Source organism: Columba livia, chromosome 4 (genome assembly GCF_036013475.1).
Source record: "Columba livia isolate bColLiv1 breed racing homer chromosome 4, bColLiv1.pat.W.v2, whole genome shotgun sequence".
Taxonomy (NCBI): Eukaryota; Metazoa; Chordata; class Aves; order Columbiformes; family Columbidae; genus Columba; species Columba livia.
The window spans coordinates 7,471,799-7,487,723 of record NC_088605.1 but is presented as its reverse complement, the minus strand read 5'-3'; the positions used below and the strand labels follow the sequence as shown (position 1 = coordinate 7,487,723).

Here is a 15,925-nt window from a genome sequence, read left to right as displayed (position 1 = left end):
AGTTATGAATTCTGACGGGGAAAAAATCTATTTTAATATCTTTATACTTGCAGAGTTGCTGAACAGTTTATGTACTGCAAAGGTTATTGTGCATAACTTTGCAAATATAGTTTTATCAGTTAGGGATATTCAATGTGTCTTAAGTGTATGTGTAGATAGATATAGATATGGATATTGTTTGGGGTTTTTTGAGGATCCCAAACAGAGATATAGTGTGTACTGCCTCAAAGTACTACTTTACACATGAAGAACTCTGCAGAAATACCCTGTTTCCCTGAAAATAAGACCTAGCATGATTTTTCAGGGTGTTAAAAATATAAGCCCTACTCCAAAAATAAGCCCTGGTTATAGTTCATAAAAAAGTCTTTAAATAGTGTCCAGGCAGCTATACCTGTAAAAAAGCAAGCATCTTTTGGAGCAAAAATTAGGTAACAACCTGGCTATAATTTTGGGGGAAACAGAGTAGTGGCCTTTCTACTCAGATGAATTATAATTTTTCAGCTTTGACAAAAACTACAGTAATTCTAGGTCAATTAGCTGCGGCCAAACTTAAATAACGGTTGAGGAAAGGTAAGCAGAAACATAGAATTTCAGAAATGCTAAATATTTACAGCTTTCTTGGACTGTGCTCTAAACACTGTTCTTATTTAAAAGTCATATTAGTGACTTAAGAGGTTTTCAGTGTAGGTCTTTTCTACCAGATTTTTTTTTCCTTTTACCTTTAAATGGCAGTGTCTTTCCTAGAAAATGTATGGCTTTAATTATCAATGCTTGTTTGAAAGAGCAGCAAGCAACAGTCACATCTAAACATTCAATTCTTAGTGAATTCTGAATTGTCAGAGGAAGACAGTCTTGTGAAACCTTCAGTCTTCATGCTCTGTGGAAAGGCTGGGACATAGCCATATAATTATTTTGTTTCATCCACTGATGTCACTGAGGTCCCTACAGAGACTGAAACTGGTAAATGAACCTAAAAAGCATTTTATGTGAACTCTGCATTTTTCCATGTCACACGATCTGTCTGTTCACAGAAACATGAGGTCTGGAGGATTGGTACAAGGATGGATATTTCCAATTTTCTGCTCTCTATTCATGCAAAATTAGTGGTGGGATTTCCAACTTCCAGTTCTGTGCCCGTAATTTTTCATCAATTTTAAGCCTCTAATGTCTTTCAATACATTTTCAAGAACTAAATAGGAAGAAAAACAGTGTTGCTTACTTGATAAAGACATACTAAGAAACAGAAATTTATTGGCCTGACTACAGTTTGTATTTGTTTGGAACACTGTTTTTATGGACCTTGGAGTTGGAAGTTATTTATTTCTCTAGGTTTTAAAGAACAAGTACTTGAACTGCTGGTTTTATTGCATGTAAATGTCAGTATCTTGGAACTGCCTGCATTTAGATCTGGAACATTCTTTTTTGTTTAATATTCCTAAGCTTCCTTGCTTAAAATAAGTCTTTTATTCCCATATATAGATGGATACATGTATGGCCCATATATGCTAACTTAGTTGTTTGCTACAGAAAGCGGTAGCGTGTTTTTATCAGTTGTGAAGCTGAAGTCGCTTATACACATTCAAAATTTTGATTACATTACATCTGTATGTTCATATTGTTATTGGAGCTCCTTGTGTGCAGATACATATCTGTTAATTCTCAATGTGGTTGGGTTTGCAACCAGACCTTCTCAGATAAAGACAAAAATTAAAATCCTAATGAAAGATACTCAATAGTAACTTGCGCTTTCGTGTCTACCAACTGTGAAACCTCCGTAAGAATTGCTACTGTTGTACGAGTGTTCCCTCCCTCTTAATAGAGGTGTTCTGTATCCCGTTTTTCTTGTTGACTAGAGAATGACAGCTTTTACAAGTATTGTAATGATGAAGTGCCATTAGCTGTGTACCATTCATGTCTTAAATTGCATCCTTTGTTGTGTTCTTTGCTATTCTTGTAAAATAGTTGGGTATGGTCAAGATCTCAATTTCCAGCACTTCTGCTTTCTTTTTATTTTCTTATTTTGTAGGTTATTCATTTTTTTTTTGTTGTTGTTGAATTATATGTATTTCTGTGATCAGTTGGCATGGAAACATGGATGCTTTATAGACCAGTTGCTTTTAGCATTAATTTGCAGGTACTTGTTTGCGAATGTGAAAATGGAAACCATTTATGTTCTTCATCATTCCCCATCATTAATACTTGCATGCTTTCCAGTGCAACGTAAATTATCTTTCCTTCTGTCTTAAGAGTGGAAAATGTACTTTTTTTTTTTTTTAGAACAGGAAAAAAAAATACTCTGCATATTGAACTAGATGATCTTTTGAGGTCCCTTCCAATCCCTAACATTCTGTGATTCTGTGATGTGCACAGTAATAAAAAGACTGTACTATGTATAAAAATTTGTATATGTATAACTCAACAGCACTAGTGAAACAAAGATTAACACCAAATCTTAGTTGAAGCCCAGAAGGCATGTTAACACTTTTCAACAATGTGAAGTCACACTACTCATTTCCTTTTTATTAATGCATTTATTGATGTTACCCTTCCTTTTTTATTTGAAGAGTGCAATATTTCCTTGTAGCGTTTTGCTGAATTCCACTTGAAAAAGGTTGGAGGTTTGCTTTGATCAGTACTGATGAAATTAGGGAAATAATTTCCCTGATAATTTGTGACTTTAGTGCAGTTTGCAGCTTCTGAAATGCCTCAGTCTGGCAGAGGTGAACTCGTAGACTTGTGTGTAATGACCGCGGCCGTGTTCATGGGGACACGATGCTGTGCTGCAACGACTGCTGCTTGGGGAAAAACACACAGCGCTACTGCAAGTCTTCACCATGAAGAACAGTTAGACTGTGAGCATTTGTCCACGTTTATAGAAATTTGAAACTGTACCTGAATACGTACTATTTTAAGTATAGATAACTCAATATCTAATTTAAGACTTGCTATGAGCAGGTGCAGACTGTCTGCTTTCAGTGCATTAATAGTTGCTTTCAAGTTCTTTAGGGTGAGATTTAATCTCGTTCCAATTCCCAATAGCTACAGACTGTTGTCTGAGCAGCATTATGCAGACTGAATATGCAGAATAAAAATAAGATTTGAGTTAATTTACTTTGGCTCATAGTTCTCCATGCAAAAAAACAAATTAAATTGATACTACTAATTTTACATATTTGATAAACAATCAGTTTGTCTGGCCTATTTGAGTCCATTGCATTACTGCTTCTTCTTTATTCCCTAAGTTAAGATTCACACAGTTCAATTACAAAAGCATAAGTCTATGCAGGATTTGACAAATTTCAGTGCAAAACCAGCATATCTGCAGATTAGGAATACATTCTTTGTACCACTGGTCCTCTTTTATTAATTTCCTGGTGTTGCTCAGCAACTGTATGGCTCATTCCCCCTGGACAATTGAAAAAAAACCCCAGAAAACAAACCCTATAGGTATAAACCCTATGGTTTCATATTTAGTATTGTCTGTAAATAACTTCAGTGGAAAAATAAATAGTTTGCTTCATACCAAACCCTTTTACTGAAACTGTTCAGACCTTTCTCGTAGTTACTTGCAAGTGGTTTTCTCTGAGGTTAAGAAGGAGAGTTGAGTACAGAAGATGAGGGCTCTTTGTCTTGCTTTCAGCAGTTTGCAGATCAGATTTTTACCGACCATGATGCAGCTGTGAGATGATGTTGGGCTGTGCCTCTTCCTGTGGGACGGTATCTCATGATATGCACCGAATAAAAACATTTCTCTCCTCTCCCCCTGCTTCCCCTCCATTCTCTCCGTTAACACAGAAGAGTGAAAAACAAACAGGTCCCACCCTTTTGTCATCTCCGTGTACTTGTCAGAGTAACTGGAGACAAGATGCACTTCTGTGGCTGTTGTAAATGACTTTCTCCTCCCCATCCTTCCCTGCACTCCTGGTCCGGGAAAGGCAGCAAGGAGAACCACACTGAGGGCGGGAGGTGGATCCAAGCCACTCTTAATTGACTTAATCCTCATATAGAATTGTAACTTTTCTGGCTTAGATTGATTTCTTCTTTCATGTTCTCTCTGGAACTAAATCTTCAGTAATCCACATAGCCTACATGTTTCTCATTCTTTAACCAGGTTGTTGTCCATGCTGCAGCACTCACAACTCATTTGTCCTGACCGATGCTAAATGTAAGTTGACGCAGCACTTGCCAGTTGCGTTGTATTGTTTGTCATATGGTGGTCCCCAAAATTCAGGACAAAGAGAATAATTTGAGTGAATCTCTCCCAGGTAGCATGGACAAGAGGAAATGGCCTGAAGTTGTGCTGGGGAGGTTTAGATTGGAGATTAGGAAAAAATTCTTCACAGAAAGGGTTGTGAGGCATTGGAACAGGCTGCCCAGGGCAGTGGTGGAGTCACCATCCCTGGAGGGGTTTAGAAGGCATTTAGACCAGGTTTTTAGGGATATGGTTTAGTGCTAGAGTTAGGCTAGGTTACAGTTGGACTCTGATCCTGAGGGTCTCCCAAACAAAATGATTCTATACTTGGTGTTGTGTGGTCCTCACAGTGGTGGAAGAGATTCTTTCTTGAATTCATTTTTCTGCAGGTTGGGTGCAGAACTCATGGAAATAAAAGGTTTCCCTGCTGTTGGGAAGCCCTCCCATAGTCTGCTGTGGGTGCTTGTCAAGTCTACCCAGAGAATTATGCTACTAGTTGTGTTGTCCTTTAAATACTTCTGACACTGCTGCTGTTTAATTTTCCTTACGTGAGATAGTTACCATGTTTTAAGGAACAAATAGTCCAGTTTAAGTTGGGTATTCTTATCTAACCATTCTGGAAAGTACCTGTAGAAGAAATATGAAAAGAAATGTTATCAAAACATAGGTGTCAAAGTGTCACTAGAAGAAGTTTGTATCCTTAAAGGAAAATAAACTACTAAAACTTCTATTAACTGTGCAGTTGTCTGTAACTCCGTTCACTTTGCAGGACATTTGGCTACTGTGAGATTGTTATAGGCATTGTATGAAGTCAGAGAACAACCAAGTCATCTGCAAGGTAGCAAAGCAATAAAAGGTATCCTAATGATATTTTGTCAAGAAGTTGATGTGTTGCAACTTGCTGCAAGGTGGTTTTATAGTCACGAGCATTTAAAAGCATTTGGAAAGCAAATTTTTGATAAAAATCCTGATGGGAAGCCTGGATGCTCTTGGTATTCTTAACTTTGAGTAGCAGCTTAGAAAAGCCTCTGAGGGTCACATTTCACAGTATTGTGGTGGTGTAGACTTGATAAGATATAATGCTAATTATTTTTCCAAAAATATGAGAACATACAGGTGGAGTTGCCTCTTGAAGCATGGAGCTTTTTGACCAGCTCCAGCTTATTTGCTATTACGTACCTTATTTTAATCCTGTTTACAGTGCAGACCTAATAAATGACCCTCACCTGGGCTGGTGTAGAATTTCTGCTACAGAGAGTTATTTTACAGATTTCATCTGCTATTCTCAGCACTTGTTTTTTAGCGTTTGGGGTTTTTTGTCTTCCTTTTGTACCTGGATTGACGCTCCTGACTCAGGAGGGGTAGAAGGAATGAAAAGGTTGCTCTGAAGAAAACACTGTAAGAGATACAATTTCCTCTGAAATGAGTTTTGCTATCGAAGTACCTAATAAGAAAAAGAGAGTGGTAGTAACCAAAGTTAGGGAGCAGAAATAATCACTCTTGGTTTTTGCAGCGATGTGCCTCTGCTGGTTTGGTTTGCTTTATACCCATAAACCAGGGAAGATGAATCTGTTATGAAGCCCTGTTGCTCTGTTGTTATTTCTTGATCTCGAGAGCAAGGATCAGCTTGATGTTCTCCCATCTCATTCTGGAAAACAGTCATAATGCTGTCTCGGTTTCTGGAAGCGATCCGAGAGCTGCTGTCTCACACTGGGCAAGCACTGAGCTGTCATTCCCTCCCAGTTTTTCAGAAATTACAGCCAGCAGGAAGCAGTTGGACTTGCTTTCCAGTATCTTTCTCTTTGCCATGCCTGTTTTCTGAATAACAGAATGAATTCTAAGATCTTCATTGAGTTTACTTGCATGAAGTCAGTGATCCTTTGATTATCTTTGGTTGATAAAATTCCAAGTCACTTGAGTGTTTCTGGTGACTCTGTGCTTTTAGAAATATAATGCTTCTGCAGGCATTTCAGCACACTGCTGTTTATCCTGCTACTGGCATCCCTCCTGTTCCTAGTTTCAAAAAAATGTAGAAAAAACATAGACTGAGGTTTCTTATTTTGGAAATTCTTCATTGCCTCTAATACGCTGGTCTGGTTTCCATTTGAATTGTTTCTCAGCCAGTTGTCAATCTATATTTTGTTTTGAAAGGGAGTTGCCAGGGTCCATTTTTTTTCCCTAACTGTCCATTTTTCACAAGCTGCGAGGCTGCAAAGTCTGATGCTGTCACTGCGAGAGGGGGAGATGACATTTGTGTGACGCACATATGCGCCGTGGGCAGATTTTGTAAATGTCTCTGCCTGCAGATTGGGGGGGACATGGGAACTGTAACAAGTTTATCTTTTTTTGAAGATAAAGCATATATGAAAAAGGCTAGAATAAAGCCACAAACCGCCAGCTTCATTTGCTGAGAAATGTAATCGTGAATTCATTTTCCAAACTACAGTGCTCAATCAAACCGAGAATGTGCAGTTGGAGAGAGAACCTGTTAAGAAATCTCCCGTGTGTGAAGAATGAAGGGTACCCATTTGCCTTAAGATTTTATAACTCTTAATAATGGAGTCAATAATTCTTTCTAGAATACTTTCTCAACTGATGTTTTTAGCACCGATAAATATTTTACGCAATTTACAGAGAGAACGTGATTTATGCCCTGAAAAATTTATAATTTGAAGCCTTTATCTGCAGACAAAGCATTTTTATGCGTGTGAGTAGACCCTTTTCAAGTTGAAAATGGTTAAACTACAGAGATGAAAAGAAACATGATGAAGCCTAGTGAAAAATGCAAATATGGGTCTTTTTTAAACATTTTGACTTTTCGCCAGTTCAGTGACTACAACTTTAAAGTGTTCAAAAACCTTCTCTAAACCCCTTTAGTGTGTGGTATGTGTGGGAAGAAATATTTTGCTTCTCTCGTCAAGTCCTTGCGAATAACTCCCGATTTTAACTGTATTTTTCAGTAGAGCTTTAACTGCGATGTTGGGACCAGAGCCTTTGTAATTGAAACTCAAAATTCTACTTGAAGAAAAGCTCAGTAGAATGGTTCTCTTGCATCATATGCTTTTATTATATTATGATTAAATGTAACATGATAATATAAACCCAGCTTTTGCCTTAAACTGCCTGTTTTATTTGGCACTTTGACTGTTGTTACTGGCCCGTTCTCAGTGAGCTTGTCATTTTTATACATCCTGTTTACTTACCTTCAAAATTAACATGTTTTCAGAAAGTTCTATTTATTCAAGTTTGGTTCAGCTGCAGACGACCCAGGATGGGAGGAACAGGACTTTGATATGAGTATGTTCCTGGCTTTCCAGTTTTCTTCTTTTTACAACAAAATTGTTCTCTAGTTTGTAATCATTGTCAACCGTTTTGTTTGTATGGACAGAGAACAGCAGAGGTCGGTGAGTGGCTGTGGGAGGAACCCAAAAGGAAAAGGGGGAAAAAAGAGCTTTCAGGAGCCCTTTGCGCTGGTTCAGAGTTTGCCAGAGTTGCTTTGGTTTTCAGAACAACATAATGGAGCGTAACTCAAGAGGGAGTTTATTATTCTCTTTTATCATAAACCTTAAAACTATGTTGAATGAACCCTGGTCTTAAAAGTCTGGGATATATATATATATAGATGTGTGTGTATGTATATGTTTGTTTGTTTTTTTGAAAGTGGTTTTGCTATATATCTTGGAGGACGTTTTTAGCTCTCCTCCCTTCTTCCTATTCCTAAGCAAGAGAGTCATAGTGTTATTTTCACTCTTAAGGATTACTGACACAGCATTGTGATGTTCAACTGATAGGAGGGTGAATCACATTACATGCTTTCCCAAAATTAAAAAAAAATATAAAAAAATCAGAAGTTGCAAATAAAATGGAGAGGTCAGTGTTCAATATGTAAAATACTTCCATACTGATATTTTTGGTGTCATTTGAGTGTGTTATGGCCTTAAAAAAATAAAAACTTTTGGAACTAATTTCATTATCCAAGGCCCCACACTTGCGTATCTTCAGACTTTTTGATAAGGAAAATAAGGAGTGCCGCAGGTAATAGTTTAACGTTCTTGGGTCAAAGTACAGGTGTGCTGTTGGAGAAATTGCTTTCAGTGTTTGGGTTCAGAATGAATGAAGCCTTTGATGTTGGCTCCACTTGAGTAATTTGGTTTCTTTCCCTGAGACAGCATCCTGATCAACATCTAAAATATGAGAAAAGCAGCACAGAGCATAGCCATTAGAACAGGCTGCATTCAGAGATTGTATTCTGTAATAAATCTGAGGCAGTGTCTTTAAAACATAATGTGGAATTAGTACTCAGCAATTGTATTGACAGTGCTAAAAAGTAATATATTTTTTCCCAAAGCAATACTTAGAGCTCAAGCGGTGGTTTAAAACAAACAAAAAAACCCCAAACCTTCTATAATAAAATAACTTGCTGTAGGAGAAACACTTTTGGAGGAGAGAAAAAAAATTACTTTTTTTCTTTATTCATAGTTCAAATAAATAATATTTTACAGGCAAATCAAGAGTCATTGCTTGGGTGTACTACATTTTAAATTAACGTTATGTGTCTGTTCAGCTTTTATCAAAATCGCAGCCAAGATGCCAGTTCTGATAACATCTAAAAAAGAAAAAGTGATGTTTGCGTGCTTTTCTACATTGAATCCACGGGTAAAAGAGCAAGAATAAGGGCTGCTGATGTACTTCATAGGGCAGCACAGCCCTGTTTCACCAGCCCCTTCTGGACTTGCATTCTGTATCCTGCAGTATCGTCTTCAAAATCTCCAGGGCTGTGTCTTCCGTGGAAAGAGTTTTAGTAAGTCTTGGCATGGTCTGTGTTGTTACTGGAATGGCTCAGGGAGTTAATCATTCTACTCTTATTACAATTGCTGAAGCGGATTGTTTTTCTGGTTCCTGTCAGTAGGAGTTTTCTGGCTTTTTTTTTTTTTTGAAGTCACACCCACCAACCCATAAAGTTTATGGGCTGAAATATAAGCTCAATTGTATTTTGAAGTAGAGTTTGGGCGTATATTAAGGTGGGTTTCCCCCTATTGCTGTTATCGGCCTATTCCATGGTTGCTTTCCTGGGAGAAGATGACAGTGGACGTATACCCAGATGTATATCCAGCATATGGTGCTCTGTGGGAAAGTCTTTGCAGGCTTGGTTGGTGCCATCAGTTCTGTATTTTAGATACTACCCTGTCAGGGAGACTGATGTGTGTATTTAGGGGCAAGTGTGGCTGCTGGAGTGTCATAATTCTCAAGTTCTCTGAGTCTTAATTTGTAGGTGCTGTCCTGAGCTTCACTGCGGTGATTCTGTGAGTTCTGTCCAGTTGTTGGTGGTTGTGCCGGAGCGTCGGCAGGCAGGGGCATGTCACAGCTCCAAGAAACTTGTGGGATAAGCAGCAAAGTTGGCAGCCTTAGCCAGAATTTCTCTGGAGCTGGGATTGATGGGGGTGTACTCGGCTAGGACAGCTCCACCATTGCTGATCCATTTATTTCCTACTCCCTTCCTTATTACTTAATAAAGCTGTAACTACGTGAGACAGAGCGAAGTATTTACTGTGGACAGGCACTGAAATGCTGCATATCCAAGGAAAGCTCGTCTTTCAACATCTTTTCCCTTCCTCTGGAGTTTGCTTTCACGTAACCCTTCCTTGAAAACAGCACTTCTGCACCATTGTATTTTGTGTATGTTTTATTGCTGATACTTCAGCTTTCTCCTTGTCTTACCTGACATAGCAGTTACTGAATATTGTCCTTTGGTTTGCTTTTTGAAATGTGATAGACAACTAAAACACTTTACAGCAATGCATTATGCTACTAGTGCTTGTTCCTTTGACACTGAGTGTGATTCATATTATTTTCAGTCTTATTTTAAAAAATGTTAGTTAAGATTAGGCATACCATTATAGCATGTTCCGAATATGTAATTTGAGTAATTTTTTGACAGATGTGAAATACTTCCAGTTTTCATTTGGATATTTGAAGTACATGAGTACTAATAGAAAAAGTTACTAGGTGACTTTGTTTCCTCTCAATAGAATGTATTTCCGATCATAGGCTTTCAAGATGTGCCTTGTGGGACCTCCTTTTTTTTATACCCTAACAGCCATTTAGGAATTCGTGTGCGTGCACACAGATGTTAGACAAATAACAGCAGTTACTAGGTGTTTAAAAGAGACTGCATAGGAATCACTATTTAAAATCACAATGGAAATCCATTAGTTTAGGTGCATCAATCCATCAAATATATGCCCAATCCATCAATTTAGTTGCATTTATCAGACAAATATCTGAGAATGGCAAGTTTGCTTGCTATGTGAATATGGAAAAGTAATGAGGAATTGTCACTGCCAGGTTCCAGTAATGGCAAGGAAATGTGGGGTTTTCTAACTAGAAATCATTGACTTATTTTGTTTCAATTGTACCAAAAGGGAGAATCGAGTAAGACAGTTGTCTCAAAATACTCTGCATTGAGGCGTTTGTGTTTTGTGCTGTAGCAATCGCTTGGATACCCAGGCTCATTTCTCACAGGTGGTAAAATAATGATGTGATGTGTGCATAAATCTAAGTACACTGGAAGTCTGCGGAGCAGGGTGGTAATTACATACTAGTGGTGTTAGTTATATATTTTGTGTAAGGGAATGAGCTGTGAATGTCCTGGAGAGCGGCTGGGTGTATTTCAGCCTTTGCTGTTAGGCAGAGGGTATCGGTGGGTGTGACAGCTCTGCACATCGTTGGGCTCACACCGTGCCGGAAACCACTTTTATTTTTCTTGGTTTCTTGCAAATTGAAAAGAAAAGAAGGAAGATGATTTGTTTTTACTGCATATGGGTAAATAGAAAGGATGGAGTGCAATAGTGTTCATCAGCTCTGCTCTTCCAGTAATGTTTCACTGATTGGCATTAATCTCTGAGCCCTGTTGGACTTCAACAAAGACTACACATATGCTCTAGGTGAAGCTTATGCTTAGTTTTCTCTTGTACGTATACCGTGAAGTCCAGATCTTATTCCTTTGAAAATCAACTTGGGATTGTTCCTATTAATTTCAGTAAGACCTGTAGCAGGTTCCTAAAATCTTAGGAAGCACAATTTGTACATTAAATGAGAAAAGAACAAAATTAAATTTAATCTTCTGAGTAATTCAGGCTTCTGAGGGTAGCTGTCTCCTTTTTGTACATACCTCTTGTTGGCGTTCTTTATTTAAAAATATTCTCTCCTGTCCCCCCCCCCCAATCCCGCATCCAAAAATCATAGGAGATTGCATCCCGCTCTTACTGAATGCAGTGACAAAAGGTCTTGGCTCTGATTCTGGTGGAATCAGGAGATTTTTGTGTTGCATATTCTAAATATGCTCAATGTCAAGGTTGGTAAGCACACTTTGCATGCATCCTTTTTACTGATCCGTGCACCTGCAGTGTACTTTAAACTTTATTTCTACTTGACTGCGTTTAGATTTTTGCTCTACCTTGAATCTAAATGTTGCTTGAGGTCATGGTGCACAAAACAATGAGGCTCCCAAAACAAAGTCTGAAATTTGAACTGTCGGGGACATTAAAATGTGTTTTTAAAGGACGTCGTTTCTGGGAATTTTAATAGTGCATATTGGCAAATCTAATTCATGACAGCTTCTGTGTTCATGTTATGAGTGGGATTTTTTTGTTTGTTTTGACAACTCGTTCTTTTCTTGAATTAATATTAGCATTTATTTTAAAAAAACACGTAAATTTTGTTGAGGGTTTATGGTAAATAACTGACAGCTCTGACTGAATTTGCAGCCTAGGTAAGAATATAAAGTTCAAGCAAATGCCATACAGGATTAGTCTCATGTTACATGCACAAGATTGTAAATCAGTTGCATGTCCAGCCTGTCATTTTCATGTCTTGTTTTTGTAAATACTGCTCAGATTTCTCAGTAGTTCGCGTTTTGTTAAAATCTTAAATCACTTTGTTCTACAGTGCGTAAGTGAAGTTTTGTGGGACATTTTGTAAAAGGACATTGTCAAGGGAGTTTTCCTGCTTTTTTAATCTTTGCCCTTGTGGGAATCCACAGAAAGGTGAAAACAAAAACTGTCCTTTTCCAGGCTGCTGCCCTCCGGTTCATGTGCGTATTGGTTTGTCATTATAGGGTTACTGATAAGTGTTGTGCTTTTTGGCATTGATGTATTTTTCAGAAAAAAAGGATTGAAGCATTTGTTTTGAAAAAAAAAAAAAGAGAAACACATTTAAAGAAATACATGGACTTTGCAAACAGATTTAAGAAAATGAAAGGTAGGTCAGATTTGGGGCCTACAAACCTGACAGTGTCCTTTACTTTTAACGTGTACATCTTATATGAGAGACAATCATGATCCTAATGATGTTATATTAATCAGCAGGAAAAAAAAAAGTGAAAATGACATTGTTAAATAGCTTACCTTGTTGCTTTTTGGTATGTTTTCTAATGTTAGCAGATAGTCACAGCCAGCTTTGAGGTCTCTGTTATTTGTGCTATGTGATCACTTCAGTTACTGTCCATTCATAACCCAAAAGTTTCGAAATACAGGGTGTTTCAAAAAGATGGACCCTGTTTGAAAGATACAGTGATTTCAAATTGGGTCCTTCTTTTTGAAACATCATAATAGGCTAGTCAGGGAGAGCTTTTTTGTCCTCTGGTTGTGAGGATGTCGAATGGTTTTGGCCTCAGCTGTCCCCCTTGGCACACAGAGATGCCATCTCTGTTTCAGGAACAACAGGAGGTGCGGTTGGGATTTGGGAGGAGCGAGGAAACTAGCCTGCTTAAGAACGACTCTTTTTTTCTTTAAAGTTCAAAAAAAATACATTTTATGCTGAGGTTGGTGTGATAATTTGTAAGTCCCTGTGCTGCCAGAGGTATGGAGGTAAATAACTCAAGAGCTGCCCTCTGCAGTTTTGGTTACAAAGCTGGGTGATAAGTTCATTAAAGAGCAGCTAGTCCACATTGTTTCTGAAACGGCGGTCTTCTGTAGTCTGTATGTAGCGGGTAACTGCTCTGTTTGTGTGTGCACATTATACCTTGTACTGCTTTAGAAAAATTCCAGCAGTCACTGGCACAGTAGCTGTTGGTGGGGCAGGAGCTTCACCTGCCAGATTATCTCCGTATTGCAGGGAAAACAAACAAACAAACCCACCCCACTAATAACTGGATTAGGGCTGTCAGGGGAAACAATGTTGTTTTTTTTTAAATACATTTAGATAACCTTAAGGGCCTGACTTACACCCCAGAAAACCCCAGCAAGCTCAGAGTTAAGGCTTCTCACTCCATCTGGGGTACTCGCTGGAGCACTTGGCTCTTCAGCATGGGTGGTGGTGGAGATCACACACTGTCCCCAGATCCTTGCTCACGTTCAGACCATTCCAGGTACGTCCATTCACAGTCACCTGCAGTCCTGCGCCCTGTCACCCTCCACTGCTGTCCCCGCTGTGGTGACAGCGCAGCCGGCGTGGTGGAAGGCCAGCTGCAAAAGGGGAAGGGTATAGATGCAGTGAGAAGCTTTAACTTTAGAGTTTCCTGGCTTCTGTGAGCACCAGTCAGACCCTTAATGTTGTTTTAATGTATTGTTTGTGTTTAATTTTTAGTAAAAATTTGAACGCCATCCAGGCTACAGAGGTTGCAGTGGATAAGAAGTTTAAAAGCTTTGGTTCAAGATTACAGGAGGCTGCAAGAAAAATTAAAGACATGGAAATGAGGATGGAATGACAGGCTGCTATTTTGCCTCAGAATACTGAAGATTGTAAAGCATTGAGAAATCGAATTCATGACCCTGGAAATCAAGCTCAGATTAAGAAATGTCAGGTTGGTAGGGGTTCCTGAAAGTCTGAAGTTAGGATAAACTGAGATTGTTTTCCCATAACACAAGTTATAGGGTGTGGGGGTGGATGATATAATTTTTACTATCTGTGTTATGTGAAATGCTATACCATATACTTCAATAAGCCAGCTAAGTGAAATTATTTTTTTAAATTAGTTTCACATTTGTGGTGTTGAATGTCACTTTTGACTGGTTTACAGTTATTCCTTTCTGGCACTGGGTTGCATGATTTACTGTTAATGCAGGCAGGGAAAATACTGCTCTTAAATACACATTGCTTTATCCTGCCACTCCAAGGGTCTGCTGCAAAGCCAAACACATGGTGCAGTATGACATTTCTAGATAAGAAACAGGCAGAACATATCTAAATGGGAGAAGAAGAAGTTTTTTGTTCAAAGGGTTCTGATTCATAGTGAAACTGTGTCTTTCCAAATGTGAACTTTAAATAGTGGCTGCCACTGATTAAATTACTGTAAGTTTACATAAGTGTTGAGTTATTGTCTGCGATTCAGTGATACGGTATTTAGGCAGAAAGATTGTGCAACAGGAAATATGCTGAAGTTCAGAAGGGATTTTGGTAAGCAAAGGTTTGTAGGGGTTTCATGGTCAAGGTCACTGGGTGTGTTTGAGTTCTGGGGATTTAAAGCCTGAGATTTGGGGAGGGTTTATTCTTCTAGTTGTTCTTCTGACTGTCTGTGCTTTGGGGCTCCATCTGGCCCATGCCATAGCACCAACGTGAGACACGAGAACCCAGGGTGAAATCGATAGATACACTGGCATGAGGGGAAAACCAGACCACACCTTTATGTATTTGAGAGAAATCAGTATTTTGGAGGGTTGTGTTTTGTGATACTGTGCTTCACGGTTTTCTGAGATAACTCTAGTCAGAAAACTGTTTCTTAAAAGTGGCAGGTTTTGGTCTCATGTTCTGTTATCTGTTTGGACTATACGCTCTTCTGTTGACAGAGTTGCTTTAGTTGTCACACTGAGGGAATAATCTGTGCCATATTTGTCCTCATTCATCTTCAACAATTTTAGTATTGAAGTTCTGGATTTGTTCTGGTTTTGTTTTGTTTTTTTCTTTTTTTTTTTTAATTTTATTTTAGCTAGAATTCAGACTTGTTAAAATCTTGACTTTGCTGGACTGACTATTAAGACAATGACCAAAACATTTCAGTAGCAAAAATGAGCACGGTTATTCTATGAAATATGAATAGGACTTGCAGTGTCATTTTTACATTTGCTTCAAGGCGTAATTGCATTTTACTAATGCTATTACATATACTATTTTGAAAGAAACATGAATGAGTCTAAAACATGCTTTATTTTAGGGTGTTCCTAAGTAAATTTAATGTAGGGTTTTATAGTTCAGTTCCCATTAAAGGATAGTAGTTATCCTCTGGATAACTGTGTAGCTTTGCATTGCATATTCATATAGCGTTTGTGTTCTGTACCACATTATAAGTGTGTGGTTTATTTACTAAAAATGACTATGAGGGTTATGTGGCCATTTCTGGTTCAAACAGGTAACAGTTGTAAGTTAGGAAGGTGCATGATTTTTAAAAATTGTGTTAAGGCGGCTTCCATTTAATTACTGAAAGGATCTGTGTGCCACAAGTATTTCTCAGCATGTCTATCTCAGAGGTTAGGAATTGATGGTTTTAAGAGAGAGAATAGTTTTCACTGATGTTGTACCCATGGAAATCTTTGAATACTTTTCCCATCTGGTGAGAGAGCTGCAGGGTCCATCACTTGGCACCATCACTTGTTGGGAGATGCTGGAACTAGAACAAAAAAGAACCAAATGTAGTGACTCTGCTTTGGTCTTCAAGTATAGCAAACTGTTTGAATAGGTAAAGAACTTAAATGCCCGATTGCAGGAGGGCTTGGCCATCACCCTGACTTAGAGATGGAT

General features: G+C 38.4%; 1 protein-coding gene across 34 annotated transcripts in view; it reads left to right on the top strand.

Annotated features, from left to right (window-relative positions):
* The window catches only part of CTBP1 (C-terminal binding protein 1), a 257,486-nt gene that overhangs the window by 202,281 nt on the left and 39,280 nt on the right, over window positions 1-15,925 (top strand). For 12 of the 34 annotated variants that reach the window (XM_065060311.1, XM_065060310.1, XM_065060319.1 and 9 more), the window contains one exon: window positions 13,778-13,994. The exons of 19 other annotated variants lie outside the window; for them this stretch is intronic. In XM_065060311.1, coding sequence (XP_064916383.1) covers window positions 13,988-13,994 — 7 coding nt within the window. In that variant the 5' untranslated portion in view covers window positions 13,778-13,987. Of the gene's footprint in view, window positions 1-12,354; window positions 12,452-13,777; window positions 13,995-15,925 lie in introns of all 34 variants that reach the window. 3 more of the 34 variants (XM_065060314.1, XM_065060313.1, XM_065060321.1) reach the window with 1 other exon arrangement.